Source organism: Myotis brandtii, unplaced genomic scaffold, assembly GCF_000412655.1.
Source record: "Myotis brandtii unplaced genomic scaffold, ASM41265v1 scaffold8, whole genome shotgun sequence".
NCBI lineage: Eukaryota > Metazoa > Chordata > Mammalia > Chiroptera > Vespertilionidae > Myotis > Myotis brandtii.
The window spans coordinates 13,734,898-13,749,250 of NW_005371219.1; the positions used below are offsets into that span (position 1 = coordinate 13,734,898).

Here is a 14,353-nt window from a genome sequence, read left to right on the forward strand (position 1 = left end):
TCCAAGACCTCCGGCAGTTCCTCCCATTCTTGGAGTTTGTACCTGGGGCCGGGATCGCAAAAAGGACCCGAGCCACACATTTCCCAGGTGTTAGGCCACGGAGTGAGGACCACGTGTGCTGATTATTCCTTCCTGTGTGTCGGTAGTTTTCATTAGTGGATGTGTGGTGTTGTGTGTTTTTTTCTTTTTTCGTTCCAAAGTCGTGGTAACTTTTTCGTTTTCTTCACGTAGATTCTGGGAGGGAGTGCTGCTTCCTTGTGTGTGTGTGTGTGTTTTTTTTTTTTACCCCTGCACTGAAAAGTAAATAGACTGGGCAGGGAGCTGACCATAGTGAGTTGTGAGTGGGTTTAGCCATCGGGCAGTCTAGAATGTTGTTTTGAAATAAGTAAGTGTGTGTGTGTGTGTGTGTGTGTGTGTGTGCGCGCGCTAAATAGGTTTCTTATCACAAATTGGCTTATTCATTGAATGCAGTGTGTTCTTGTATCTTGCTATTCTTTGGTTTAAAAGAAGCGTAGTTTTAGTGGTAGCTAAAAGTTTGATACGAGTGAAATCACATGTGCAGTTCTAAATAGTAATCATATTTTCTGTTTGTCCCTAGGTAAAGTTAGATTGAATAGCTGATATTTCCATCACCAGATTTCATGTTTCATAGATTGAAATTATTTCTCTGATTTTCAAGGTGTTGTCAAAAGTTAAGAATTCAACTTTGGCTTCTACTCTGCATTGTGCTCCTGTTCATCTTCCGCTTGTAATGATAGTTATAATGATTGTTACAATGATAGTCTGGCATTAGAAAAAGTTTCCCTAGAGATGCCAATTAAATGTAGGCTAAATAATTTTATTTGATTGAATTTATTTTTCATGATTTAGCTTGCTTGATCCCTGCTAAACAGTTTTCTTTTGTCACTAATGTTTTCTAGCATTTTCAAATACTTGCTAGGTCATTTTGAAATTGTCAGTGATTTTGAAACCAAGTTACTCGGTTTCTATAGCTAAGAAACATGGCATACAAATATGATAAAGGAAAACTTAACATTCCATTCCAAGAGAGGAATGCTTACTGATGAGACAAATTGTCTTTTTAGAAAATTTTCTTTACTTTTTGAAAAGTGAATAAGAATGCTTAACAAGCCTGTCTGTGCGTCTGGCTGTGGCGGTCTGGCCATCCGCGCGTGCTGTGACCTGAAACAGCGGGCGGACTCGGGCAAGCCCTGCGTTAGGGTGCGGACCAGGGCGCGGCGGCCTCCTGGCATCCTCAGCCCCGCGCGCCCCACCTGGGGTGGGACGTCAAAGTAAAACCGAAATCAGATGGAACAGTATAAAAATGTTAAATTCTGGTCTTATTTACGATAGAAATAAATATCCTTCCATCTTGATTTAAGAAACTTAGTTATAAAATTCTACATGAATGATTTATACGAAGAAATTAATATGAAGGTGATACTCCGTTTGCAAAACTAAGTTTAGTACATTTTCCCCCAGTGTTGGATGCATTTTCTAAAATGAGGCCTGCTTAGGTAATACCTTGGAGACTCACTAAACAGTTTTTTCTTAGCATTCTTTAAGGAGTGAAGGAAGCTTTGCAAAAATATTAGTACTGTCTCTACTCAAGGGATTGAACTGGTAAGGAATAACTTAAAAATCATTTCCGGGAAGCTTCACAGATTAATGCTCTGAGTACACATCATTGAACAAATATTTATTGAGTTCCTTGGCACAGGCCAAGAACCATGCAAGATACCAGGGAAAAGTAAGACATATACTACTTCTTCACTGTTGGAGATATAATGAAGATGCTGGCTTAGTGAGACTATTCAGTGAATTGACTTCTGGCAAGGAAAAATACTCATGTATGGCCAGTGAACGCTCCCTTGACCAACCTGAAGTTTGCAAAATGAAGGCTTTGTCACTGATTTAAAAAGTGAAAAAGTCACTGATTTTGACCATCAACTTGGAAAAAAAATGAGGGAGTTTGAAGAGTGACTGATTTTACATCAGGTTTTTTGAGCTCTTCTGTTTGTATTTATTAGAAACAGAACACTGGAAGAACATTGCTGGAATTCTGAATCCAGTGCGGCGTTTGGCCACATTTCTTGACATCATTTGACATGGTTGACTGTACTGGTTTCTTAAAACCCCTTCTTTCCTCAGTTTTGGAGATAACACACTTCTGTGTTTGTTTTCTACCAGCCTTTTTTGGTCTTCTACTGTAGAAATTCCCTTTTATAGACCTTTTCCACCTATTTATTCCTTAAAGGCTCATGTGCTGCCACCTCTTGCTGCCTTTTCTTCTCAGTCTACACAAAAATCCTTGGGTGATTTTTTTTCTCTCTTCTAGTGGTATTCCTCGTGATTCTGATTTTTAGATCCAGGACCTAAACCAATCTTCTCTCCTCCATACCTGAATATTCAATCTTTACTCTACATTTCATACAATGTCATACAGACATCTCACATTCAATTTGTTTGTGATTGAATTCATGATATTCCTGCCATTCCCCTTCCCATAAAAGAAAATCCCCGTAGTTCAGTGAATTGTACCATCATTCTGATCTATAAATGTGGAAGTCGGCCTTGATTTTTCCCTCTACCCCACCACAAATACAGATAATCAGAGCAAGCCAAATAGATTTGATTTAATCACTTTGATTCATCCACTCTCTTCTGAATCAGTATCATTACTTCAGTTCCGGAACCCATCCTCTTTGTTTTTCATCTGGATTACTGCAATAATTTTCTAGTACCTTTCGCTTCCCCATCTTGCCTTCCTGTGGTCCATGCCCTTTACTGCAATCATGGTAATCCTTATTAAACACAGCTCAGGTCAAAAACTCTTTGGGAAATTTTTTTACTATCAAAATAATTTCTATACAACGTAACTTATGAGGTCCTTCATGACCTGGTTCTTACCTATCCCTCCAGCTCCATCTCTTATCACATTACTCATTGACCACTACACTCTATTCATCTTTTCAGTTCCTTGAATGTGAAATGTTCTTACCCCTGAGCTGGAATATGTTACCCTCTTGACCTGGCCAACTCTTCATTCTTGAAGTCTCAGTATAAGAAAGCTGCTTCCCCTTCCCAACTCTCTTTTTGTTCTGATCATATGCTTCACTGGCCACTTTTATAGCGGTTTTCTTTTGTATTGACATAGCTTGTTTAATTGGCTTGTCTTCCCCACCAGACTATAAACGTCACAAGGGCAGGTACCACATTGATTTTGCTCACCATGGCCACCTGCCTAACATGTAGTAGAAATACTAGTCAAGAAATTTCAGTTAAATGAATGAAAGCTGTTTTTACATTCTACAATGATTTTCCTTCTGAGCCCACTCCCACCCTAGAGTTTCTAACAAATACCGATTTTTCTTTTACCCTTGCTTTTGCTTTTCTGCTCTATTAGCTTGAGATTTCAAAAATGTTTACCTGAACACTAATTTTAGAATTAAATTTATGTGTGTGTGAGTTTTTGAGTTCTTTGAGAAAAATGGCATAGTGAGTTGAATAAATCACATTAGATTTTGATTTCTTTATGTAAATTTGGAGTAAACTTATTAGTTTGTAGAACATCTTATCTCTTCTTAAGAACTGAAATACATTAACCTAATTAAACTAATTTCTGTGAAAATATATTTTGAAGTATTGAAATAAAGATGATATAAGCATTAAAAAAATAAATATATGGGAATCCAGACCTGTAAATATGGTCCTTTTTTTGTGGCAGCTTTGGCCTCCTTTTATCCCAGCGGTTCTCAACCTGTGGGTCGCGATCCCTTTGGGGGTCGAATGACCCTTTCACAGGGGTCGCCTAAGACCATCGGAAAACACATATATAATTACATATTGTTTTTGTGATTAATCACTATGCTTTAATTATGTTCAATTTGTAACAATGAAATTGGGGGTCACCACAACATGAGTTACTGTATTAAAGGGCTGCGGCATAAGGAAGGTTGAGAACCACTGCTTTATCCTTTTTGTCAATCCATCCATTATACAAATATTTATTGAGAATTTACTATGCCCCAGGCACTGTTTTAGGTGGCTGTGGATACTGAAGTGAACAAAGCAAAGTTCCCGCCCTCATGGGGCTCATTCTCTTGGATGAAGCTGACAGTAGACAGAATATATGTGTATATGTGCATATGCACACATCTATTCTCTGTTGTGGCTTGTGTGGCGCAGTTGGTTGGGCATTATCCTGAGCACTGAGGGGTTGCCAGTTTGATTCCTGGTGAGGGCACATGCCTGAGTTTCAGGCTGGATCCCAGTTAGGGGGTATGTGGGAGGCAGCTGATAGATGTATCTTCAACTCTCAAATGGATGCTTCTCTTCCTCTCCTTTCCTCTCCCTTCCTCTCTTTTTAAAAATGAAAAAAAATCTTAAAATAAAGCATATATGTAATTTTTTAATGCAAAAATGAACATCTTTTTTAGTATAGTGTGTCCCATGCAAGTATGTCCCAAATGTTCATGGGACATATTATACTGAATTATTTGTTGTTTACCTGAAATTTAAATTTAACTTTATAGCCTATATTTTTATTTTATGGAATATTCAAGAATGTGGAAAATTTCAGAAAATAATGTAACAAACACTGTTGTACTTGCCATATAGATGTAATAAGTATTAATATTTGCTTTATTTGTTTCAGGTATTAAAAACTATCATTAATATTTTTTCTTTTGCTGCTTCTCTCTCAATCCATAGAGAAATGATTATATTACTATTGAAGGAATACACTACCTTGGAACTGATATATATAGTTCTGATACATGTTTCTATACACATATTTCTGTGTAATGGGATATAAACCAAGGCATAATGAGAGAGAATGAAGGAATGAAATGGCACTTAATTACGTTGGTAAAGAGAAGGCTTAAAGTAGAGTGCCAGGTGTCTTCAACTATTGAGTCACTCATTGAAAAAGAGGGCTTAAATTTGACAACGTACTGACATTAGTACAGATAATTTTTTAAATGTTTTTTTCAGGTCAGAAAGCAGCATCCAGTATTTAGTGACTTAGTTATTGTATGGTCTATACTTACATGGAAACTTTCATAAAACATTGAAAAACATCACTGTTCAACCTATACAGATGTCATTTTTATTAAAAAAGTCAAGAAATATGATTTTTCTAATATCTTCATGGTAAAAATTGTGAATCAGCAATCCTTAGAGAAATGATTACATTAGTATTACACAATTTAAGGTAACGTGCTGTAATTTTTAAAACATCAGAGAAAGTGAATTTCAAAAATATGTTCCTAATGTTTGATGCTTTATGATGTATGGTGCTTCTTTTAGTATTAAATTTTAAAAGTTGGAGGTGTCATTGGCAAAACCTGTTTTTCCTTTGATTTGTAGCATATATAATTTATGCTAAGAAAAATGACTTAGAAATTAGAATATGAGAAGGAATGAGAAATATCAGCCTGACCCTTGCAAACATCTTTCAGTTTAGGAAGCTGTAACAGTGGATGGAATTTGGTAGGGAAATGATGGTTCAGGGCACATTTCTAACTGACATAACATAAGGGATGAGAGTACCCTATTTTTAGGAGTAAATAACTTTTCATAAATATTGAAATAAATAATTCAAATCAAAATGTTAAATAATGGTCATGACAATACATGCTTTCAGAAAAGTCAAGTAAACATATATTAAATGCAATATTGTAGCACAATAGAATTCTTACTATCTATATGTTTGTTCTGGTTCATAATACCTAATGAATTGGTAATTTTCTTATCTGTTTTTATATTTCACTAGAGGCCTCACCGGCGGGATTGGGCTGAAACAAGCTCTCCAACATCCTCTGAGGAGTCTTGGATTGTGAGAGGGTGCAGGCCAGGCTGAGGGACCCCACCAGTGCACAGTCGGGGCTGGGAGAGACACAGGAGGTTGGCCAGCCAGGGAAGGATCAAGGGAGGGTTCCAGGGCGGGTCCATCCCATCTCGCTCAGTCTCCCTCAGTGCTCAGTCCCGATTGGCCAGACCCCAGCAGCAAGCTAACCTACCAGTCAGAGTGTCTGCCTGGTGGTCAGTGCATGTCATAGTGAGTGATTGAGTGGCCTTGGCATATCATAGCATACTATGCATAGATTGCTTGAACGGCCAACTGGTTGACCGGACACTTAGCATATTAGGTTTTTATTATATAGGATGAGTACCACATTAATTCATTTGAATCCTGATTATAGTGTCTAGTTATTCTCTCCTGAGAGAAAGGTGGAGAGATTTCATCTGCCGCTATTACCAAATGTGTGTCAATTTTTTATATATAGTGTCAGTGTTAGGGCTTTTTAAGAATTTCCTCTACTATGCACAAAACAATAAGTGAAGATTAAGGCCATGAAACCCTTTGATAAATATTTTTTGGATTTACGGTGTATAATTCTAATTCTTTGGGTGTAAAACTTGAATCAGATTTCTAAAGGGTCACCAGTTGCAGAGCTCACATTGAGGAATGTAATGGTGCTCCATGTAATTATGGTAGAGAGAAACAAGTATACAAGGTCAGGAAAACCCTTTCTTTGTAAACAGCTAAGGCTTGTTCCAGGGCATCACTAGAGTTTTGGTTTGGTGTATGAGGGTACTTCTTGAGAGGAGAATACCTCTCAAAAGTAGGTTTACAGTTGTGAGTATGCACAGCAGAGAGGTTTCAATTCGGATTAATCTTTGAAGGGCTTATTAAGGGACAGGCATAAATTCCTTGGGTCTGTCTTTCAGAGCCCCATAGATTGGGGTAGAATGAGAATTTTGCCTTGCTCAGATCATCTGGGCCAGGATCTTTTCCACTGAACCTGTGTGGGAAAAGATCAAATACACACTGCCTAGCATGCAGTAGGTCACCTCCAGGTGTCCTGTAGAGTGATATGTGTGCTTATTTGATCCCTGTGGGAATTTCTAATCTTGTTCTCATATGGTGCTGATAGTTACTCTAGCCACTTGTTTCCCAGGGCATTTAGAAGAAAAGCTTTTCTGCCCTGGCAGATGTGTCCCAGTTGGTTGGGCAACAACATCTGCGCAAGGAAAGGTTGCTGGTTCCATTCCTGGTCAGGGCACATGCCTGGGTTGTGGGCTCCATCCCCAATAGGGGGCCTGCAGGTAGCCAATCCATGTTTCTCTCTCTTTCCTTCTCCCTTCCCCTCTCTCTAAATATTAAAAAGAAAAGCTTTCCTTACCCTTTTTATTAAAGAGTAAAATTAATATAACTATAGGGGTCTTCTGTAATACAAAGGCAATGTGGTTTATGGTTATGAGCCTGTCTAGGTTTAACCCCTAAGGATACCTTTAAATAGGAAAAGTGGAGTTAATATTAAGTAAGTAGTTGGGGTATAAGAACCTCATACAAATTTTATTTTTAACAAACCATTGTATATTTTTATTTATATAAAAATATATATATAGGGTGGGGCACAAGTAGGTTTACAATTATGAGTATGCAAAACAGTTTTTTCTTGTTTTATGATATATTAATTGTTGCATTATTTTCCAGACGGATAACTGTAAACCTACTTTTGCCACACCTTGTATATATGTGTTTGTCTTTCCCTTGCTTTTTATGTTGTCCATGCTCCAAGTCTGTTTCCTAATTTTATTGGACACTATTCAAGAGCAGTTGCTTCTTGCTTAGGAATGAATTAGGATCTAAAGTGAACTTTTTGGGTGGAAATAGAGAATAATTAAAATTTCCCTTGAAAATCCCTTAGGACATCAGGTTGTCACAACATACTGTCTCTCAATATGTCCTGTACAACTATGTTTTTCCTCCAGACTTGGAACATATCATAATTTCTTCAGATGATCCAGGTGAACAAATTGGCTTATGTTTAATGGCCATGTTGTATGTTCTTTTTTAGAAAGGGAACATCGTTTTAAACATTGGAGTCATACAATGCAGCAAGATGTTCACGGTTTGAGATGCATATGGTGATTGAAACAGTGTAAGGGAGCACTGTATTCTTATTGCTTATTCTCCATTCATCTAGAACATGTATTCAGTATGTGAAATAGTGGGCATAGTCTCCAGTATTACTGTTTTTGTTTGTTTATACCTTTTATTTGCCATATTGTGTTTGATTCAAATAATTACATATGACTCCACTACATTAACCAATAAGGTATAATACAACTAAGTAATAGAAAGTAAAAATTCTAGGATTTACTATGAAATATGACCTCTTTTTGAAGTTGCATAATAGAGGGGTGTGTGTGTGTGTGTGTGTGTGTGTGTGTGTGTATGTATATATGTGTGTGTGTGTGTGTGTGTGTGTGTGTGTGTATATATATGATGTTTTTTGAATTCTGATCTTGACAGTGTCCCAACTCAGTGCCATCTGATCTGTTGATTCAGAAAGTTGATGGTGATCCAGAAAACTTCATGGTGGGTTTCCCAATTTGAGAAGCCCTCCAGCTGACTTTGATGGACACTAAAGTTTGAGAATGTCTTCTCTGTGCTCTCCACTGACTCCTGCTTTGATTTCTTCTTTCAAATATTCCAGAAAGTGTTACTGAGAAAAATACAAATGTGATTCCCTGAATCATCTTGTTTCCAGAAATGCTTTCCAAAATTCATTCCCGATGGGTAGTTGAAATTTAAAATGGATCATTTTGCTTTCCTGATTAATTTTTTTTTAGTATGATATAGAGAATCCAACTGTTCTTTTTCTCAGCAGTTCTGATACCATTTCCTTACTTATTTGCAATGCAGTCATTTGTTTTTCGCTTCATCTTTTTTGTTTCTGATTTCAAATCTTACTTTATTTTGCTCAGAAAATGTGACCTGTATTGGGGTCAGCAAACTAATTTGGTCATCCTGAGCCCAGGAATGACTTTTACACTTTTTAAGTGTTTAAGAAAAAAAAGAATAAAACTAAGACTATGCAGAGGGCAGAGAGATTGCATGGTGGCCTGTCAGACCTAAAATATTTACTCTCTCTCTTTAGACAGGAAAAGTTTGCTGATCCCTTGATCGAAATGATGCTTAATTGTTGAAATTTATTAGATTTGCTTTATGGCCTAGTAGACATAGACCGTTTTAAACTGTTACTGATGTACTTGAAAAGAATATGTATTTTTCTAATCACTAGATACAGGTTTCTGCATATGTTTATTAAATTAAACTTATTAATTTCACTGTTCAAGTCTTTTATGTCTTTAGTGAAAATTTGTTGCTGATTTGACTGATCAATAATTGATCAATTATTGAACTTTCATTTTGATGTTGGGCTTGTCACTTTCTTTAAGGTCTACTTATTTTAATGCAATTTCAACTTTTTTTTTTTTAATCTCTGGCACACATAAACTAATTACTAAGGCAAACCAAAAAAATACATTATATTTTTTGCAGATCTAACCAAAACGAAAAAGGTATAATTTTGATTCGTTCACACTGGACAGCTATTGTTTCCTTGGCTGTTGTCATTTTTTATTTAGCAATATAAGGCACAGAGGTCAGTGCCCCTGACCAAATAGTCAGGTATTGCAAGTTTTAAAAATTCTTGTGGCACACCAGTTGAAAAATCCTAGGGCTGGACAGTTCTTTGTTGTCAGGAAGCTGTCTTGTGTATTATAGGATGTTTACCAGAACCACTGGCATCTGCCCACCAGAAGCCAGTAGTATTCCTCCCTCACCCCCCAGTTGTGACAACTTAAAATGTCACCAGATATTGCCAAATGACCTATAAGGGGCAAAATATCCCTATCTGAGAACTGTCTTAAGGACTTGTATAGTATATGTGACATTCTCCAGGGAGCCATGCCAAATTTTGTTACAATAAGCAATCTTTAACCAGGATGAGCTCTAAGAGTATCCCATAGATAAGGACTCTGCTCACAGTAAATATTATTAGTCTGTTTGCTAGGGGGTTAGTTGTTTAGTTGTCAGCGCCTAAACAAGGAGATTAGATCAGGTCATCTGACTTTTTCCTTCTCTGGGAGTTCTTCCCTTCCTTCCCCAGCTTCTTTAATTCTTTCCTCTCCTGTTCTTTAGCTTCTCTGTTACCTTTATCTCTTTTTCTCCCGTTTTCTTCCTTTTACTATATACCAAATCATTATTGAGCGACAAAAACATGAACCTTACTCTTTGTGGAGTGACACAATACATAAATAAGTAAATAAACAAGTATATGTCAAATATTAATTAGTGCTATAAAAGAGAATGGAAATTTTGTGCTTTGATAGACAGTAACTGAGTAGTTGCCCTTTCTTAGATTGAGTGGTCAAGAAAGGCCCCTCTTAGGAGGTATCTTTTAAGCCAAGAATTATGTGTCAAGGAGTCATCTATGTGAACATTGGAAGAGCATTCCGAGCAGGGAACCACTAATGCAAATGCATTTAGGTGGAAACATGCTTTAAAAAAACAAAAGCAGTGAGACTTTGAAAGCAAGGGATAATGTGAGCATAAAACAGTATTAGAGAAAAGATGGGCACGTGCTTTCTTTCCTCTCTCTCAGTATTATTGTCAGTAGTAATGCAGTATGTGAGACCTGTACTACTTGGGAATCTGTAGAACTTATTTTTAAGTAATGCTAAAGTAGTACCCACCACACGTGTTTTGTTTGTTTCTTTTTTCTTTTTCCCAACATAGCCAGTATGTTATTAAAAAATGAACAAGTTCATGGGTACAAAATGTGTTGAATTTTATTCAACATTGGTAGCAATTGCTTTTTTAACTAATTGTGTTTATTTTTCTCTCTTGGACAGGTCAATTTGTTGAGTGTGATTACCTCTCCCACCTCCTCCCAACAGATAAATATCATATTGTTTTGTTTCAGTTTCGGGTTCCTCATTGTATGGATCACTGATTGAATTATAGATGGCTTTACCTCGACTCACAGGAGCCTTGCGCTCCTTTTCAAATGTCACCAAGCAAGATAATTATAATGAAGATGTGGCTGACTTAAAGGTAAATTTTTTAAAGATGAAAACCATTATAAACATAGGACATGGGCAAATATTTGACATTTTTTCCTTAGTTCTATGTGATTAAAATGGTATGTTTTAGCTACTGAGAAGGGAAATGTGTATACCAATGTTTACTAATGGGAATATACCAGATGTACCAGTTAATAGTGCGGATTTTTTTCAATAGATGGAGTTACACATATGTTGATATATATGCGATTTGATATGTATACTCTTTTGTTGTATTGACAACAAGCTTCAAAACTTCACACGTCAAATTTTCTGAAGGTGTTAACATCATAGATATATTTACGCTTAAAAATGTCAAATTTCGTGCCCCCCAAAAAAAAGTATTTGCAGGAAGTTTTAATTCATTATTTGAAGAAAAGTGCTACTGAAAGTTATCGTATACTTTGGGAAGCTTATGGTGAACATGTTCCATCTCAAGATACTTGTGAACGCTGGTTTAAACGCTTTAAAAGTGATGATTTCGATGTGAAAGAAAAAGAACGTCCAGGTCAACCGAAAAAGTTTGAAGACCAACAATTATAAGCATTATCTGATGAAGATGCATGTCAAACTCAAAAACAATTTGCAGAAAGATTAAACGTTGCTCATCAAACAATTTCCGATCATTTTACAAGCAAGGGGAAAGATTTTAAAGGAAGGAAAATGGGTGCCACATCAACTGAATGAAAGACAAATGGAAAACCGAACAGTCATCAGTAAAATGTTGCTTCAGTAGCATGAAAGAAAGTCTTTTTTGCATCCAATTGTGACTGGCGATGAAAAGTGGATTTATTTTGAGAATCCCAAAGGCACAAAATTATAGGTCAACCATCAACATCGACTGCTAGGCCAAATCGCTTTGGAAAGAAGACAATGCTCTTTGTTTGGTGGGATCAGGAAGGTGTGGTGTATTATGACCTTCTAAAACCTGGTGAAACTGTTAATACTGATCGCTGCTGCAAATAATCAATTTGAACCACGCTTTGATGTAAAACGACCACAGTGGGCCAGAAGACATGGCAAAGTAATTTTGCTTCATGATGACGCACCATCACACACTTCAAAACCAGTTAAAGGCACATTAAAAGATCTTGCCTGGGAAGTGTTAACCCACCCGCTGTATTCACCAGACCTTGCTCCTTCAGATTACCACTTGTTCTGATCAATGGCACACGCACTTTCTGAGCAGCACTTCAAAACATACGAAGAAGTGGAAAATTGGGTCTCTGATTGGTTTGCCTCAAAACAAGAAAAGTTCTAGTGGGACGGTATCCACAAATTACCTGAAAGATGGGGGAAATGTGTAGCTAGCGATGGACATTACTTTGATAAAGCACTTTTGATGTTTCTCTTTGATCGTGTTTTCTTTGATTATAAAATCCACATTATTGCATTATTAACTGGTACACCTAGTATATCTTAAGCACTTATGACTATATTGTCAAAGAGAATAATCAGAACTATGGTATAGAGTCCTTTGTTAATTTTTCTGTTGCTAAGGGTCCTGCCAGTTAATTTTATAATTTAATCCAGTAATTTACCCCTGGATTATCTGAGTAAGTTTTTGGGTCTATGGTAAGATTCTTATTTGATGGAGAGAAACTGATTTATACCATAACATGGGAAAGATGAATTTTATTCTTTTAAACTCAGTATCTGGTCTCATAATTGACTTCTGTCTGGTCATTATAATTGGTTGTGAAATTTATAGTCCTAAAGGTATATGAACTTACGAAGGAATGAACCATACAATATAGTATATGAAGGAACTTGCTTTGGTCTAGTACACATGGGATATTATGTATTGTCATCTTAATGTAGGACGTGAATAGATACAGTTTTCATTTTTTGTCTTGTATAATGTAATGCAAAATACATGCGATGAGTGATGGATTTGAGAAAACCTTTAACCAACATGTCACTGTATTTTGCTATGTGTTTCAGATGAAGCGATCTAAACTTCATGAACAAATTGTAGGGCTGGACCTGACGTGGAAGAAGATAGTAAATTTTTTGAATGAAAAACTGGAGAAGAGTGAAATGCAAAGTATAAATGAAGACTTAAAAGATATATTGCAGGCTGCAAAACAAATAGGTATAGTTTTGTTTTATTTTTATTTTTTTTTTAATAGAACCACTAAGGTGCAAAAATATATTTCTTTTAAATTAGAGTGCAAGGCTAAAATTTCCAAGCAAGCATTCATAATTATGAAAGACTACCTTATCTATTAAGGAGCTTAGGATACAGTCAGGGAGGCAGAAGTAAACAAGTAATTATAATACAATCAAACATGAGGAGTTTATAGGAATTAAGAGTTTGAAAATCACTGTCTTGCTTGAAGTAAGGATAGGGTGAGCTAAAATTTTAATGTAGCTTGAGGGACCCTTAAAAGCCATGTAGCTCGGTCTAGCTAAACTTCGCTTTAATTCCTGTCATACACTAACAATTTCATCAATTGATTGTACTTAGAGGAAATTATAATTTGATAATGCAATTACTTATGTTAACATGCTACTATTCCCAAGGTTGAAAACAAAACAAAACAATGACTGGTAAAAATCTGAGTTTGTTCATTGACATTTACAATTTCAGAATCTGATAACTAAAAAGCATAATTAAACTACTGTAGTTCTAAATTTTTCAAATGCAGGTTTGTTACTTATAAAAAGTTCAGACTGATACTCTTGACCCTGTGTAATCTGGTCTCCACCTTTCTCTCTGACTTCAACTCATCCGTGCCTTCACTCATGGTGCTTGAGAAACATGGTCTTTTCTCATTTCCTCAGACCCACCAAGTTGGTGTCTGTTTTGGGGTCTTTGTACTGCTGTTTCCCTTGCTGAGAATGTTCTTCTGTCCTAATTTTAGAGTGGGTAGATCCTCTCTTTTTAGTCTGAATTCCCCTAAAAAAATATTTTCTTAATGAGGCCCTCATTGACCATCCAATCTTATGTTGGTACCTGGTCATTCTTTATCTTATAACCCTTGGTAACATTTTCTCCATAACATTTATTATTATCTTATTTTTGCTTGTTTGTTTATTACTCATGTTTTGGGAATAGGATATAAGTTTCATGAGAATAGGACCTTATTTTTCTTGTTGAACACTTCATCCTCAGTGCTTAGAGTAGTGTTTGCATATTGTAGTGAAGTTTCACTTGATAAATAAAAAAAGTTTTCTCAGGTGATTTCTTAGTTGAGGGGAAAATTAAATCATTACTTTACCTTATGCTAGGTTGGCAGGTTTCTTTCCTATACTGGCTTTGAACGGTATTTCTGGTATATTTTTTACACATGAAGGCTTATTTTTGCTCATCAGATCTTTAAATTTATTCAAATATTTTGACTTTGATATGTCATTTTATTACCATTGGTTTGTAATATAGTATATTATTGAATTTAAATACCCTCATTGTTTTAAGTTGTGAAAG

General features: G+C 36.2%; 1 protein-coding gene across 5 annotated transcripts in view; it reads left to right on the top strand.

Moving 5' to 3' along the window:
* The first annotated feature begins 6 nt into the window (after nt 1-6).
* The window catches only part of ASCC3 (activating signal cointegrator 1 complex subunit 3), a 255,129-nt gene continuing 240,782 nt past the window's right edge, over nt 7-14,353 (top strand). Inside the window, exons 1-3 of one of the 5 annotated variants that reach the window (XM_014531334.1) lie at nt 7-142; nt 10,785-10,915; nt 12,868-13,018. In XM_014531334.1, coding sequence (XP_014386820.1) covers nt 10,826-10,915; nt 12,868-13,018 — 241 coding nt within the window. In that variant the 5' untranslated portion in view covers nt 7-142; nt 10,785-10,825. Of the gene's footprint in view, nt 143-7,875; nt 7,953-8,332; nt 8,393-10,630; nt 10,916-12,867; nt 13,019-14,353 lie in introns of those variants that run through there. The other 4 variants (XM_005883805.2, XM_014531335.1, XM_014531333.1 and 1 more) reach the window with 4 other exon arrangements.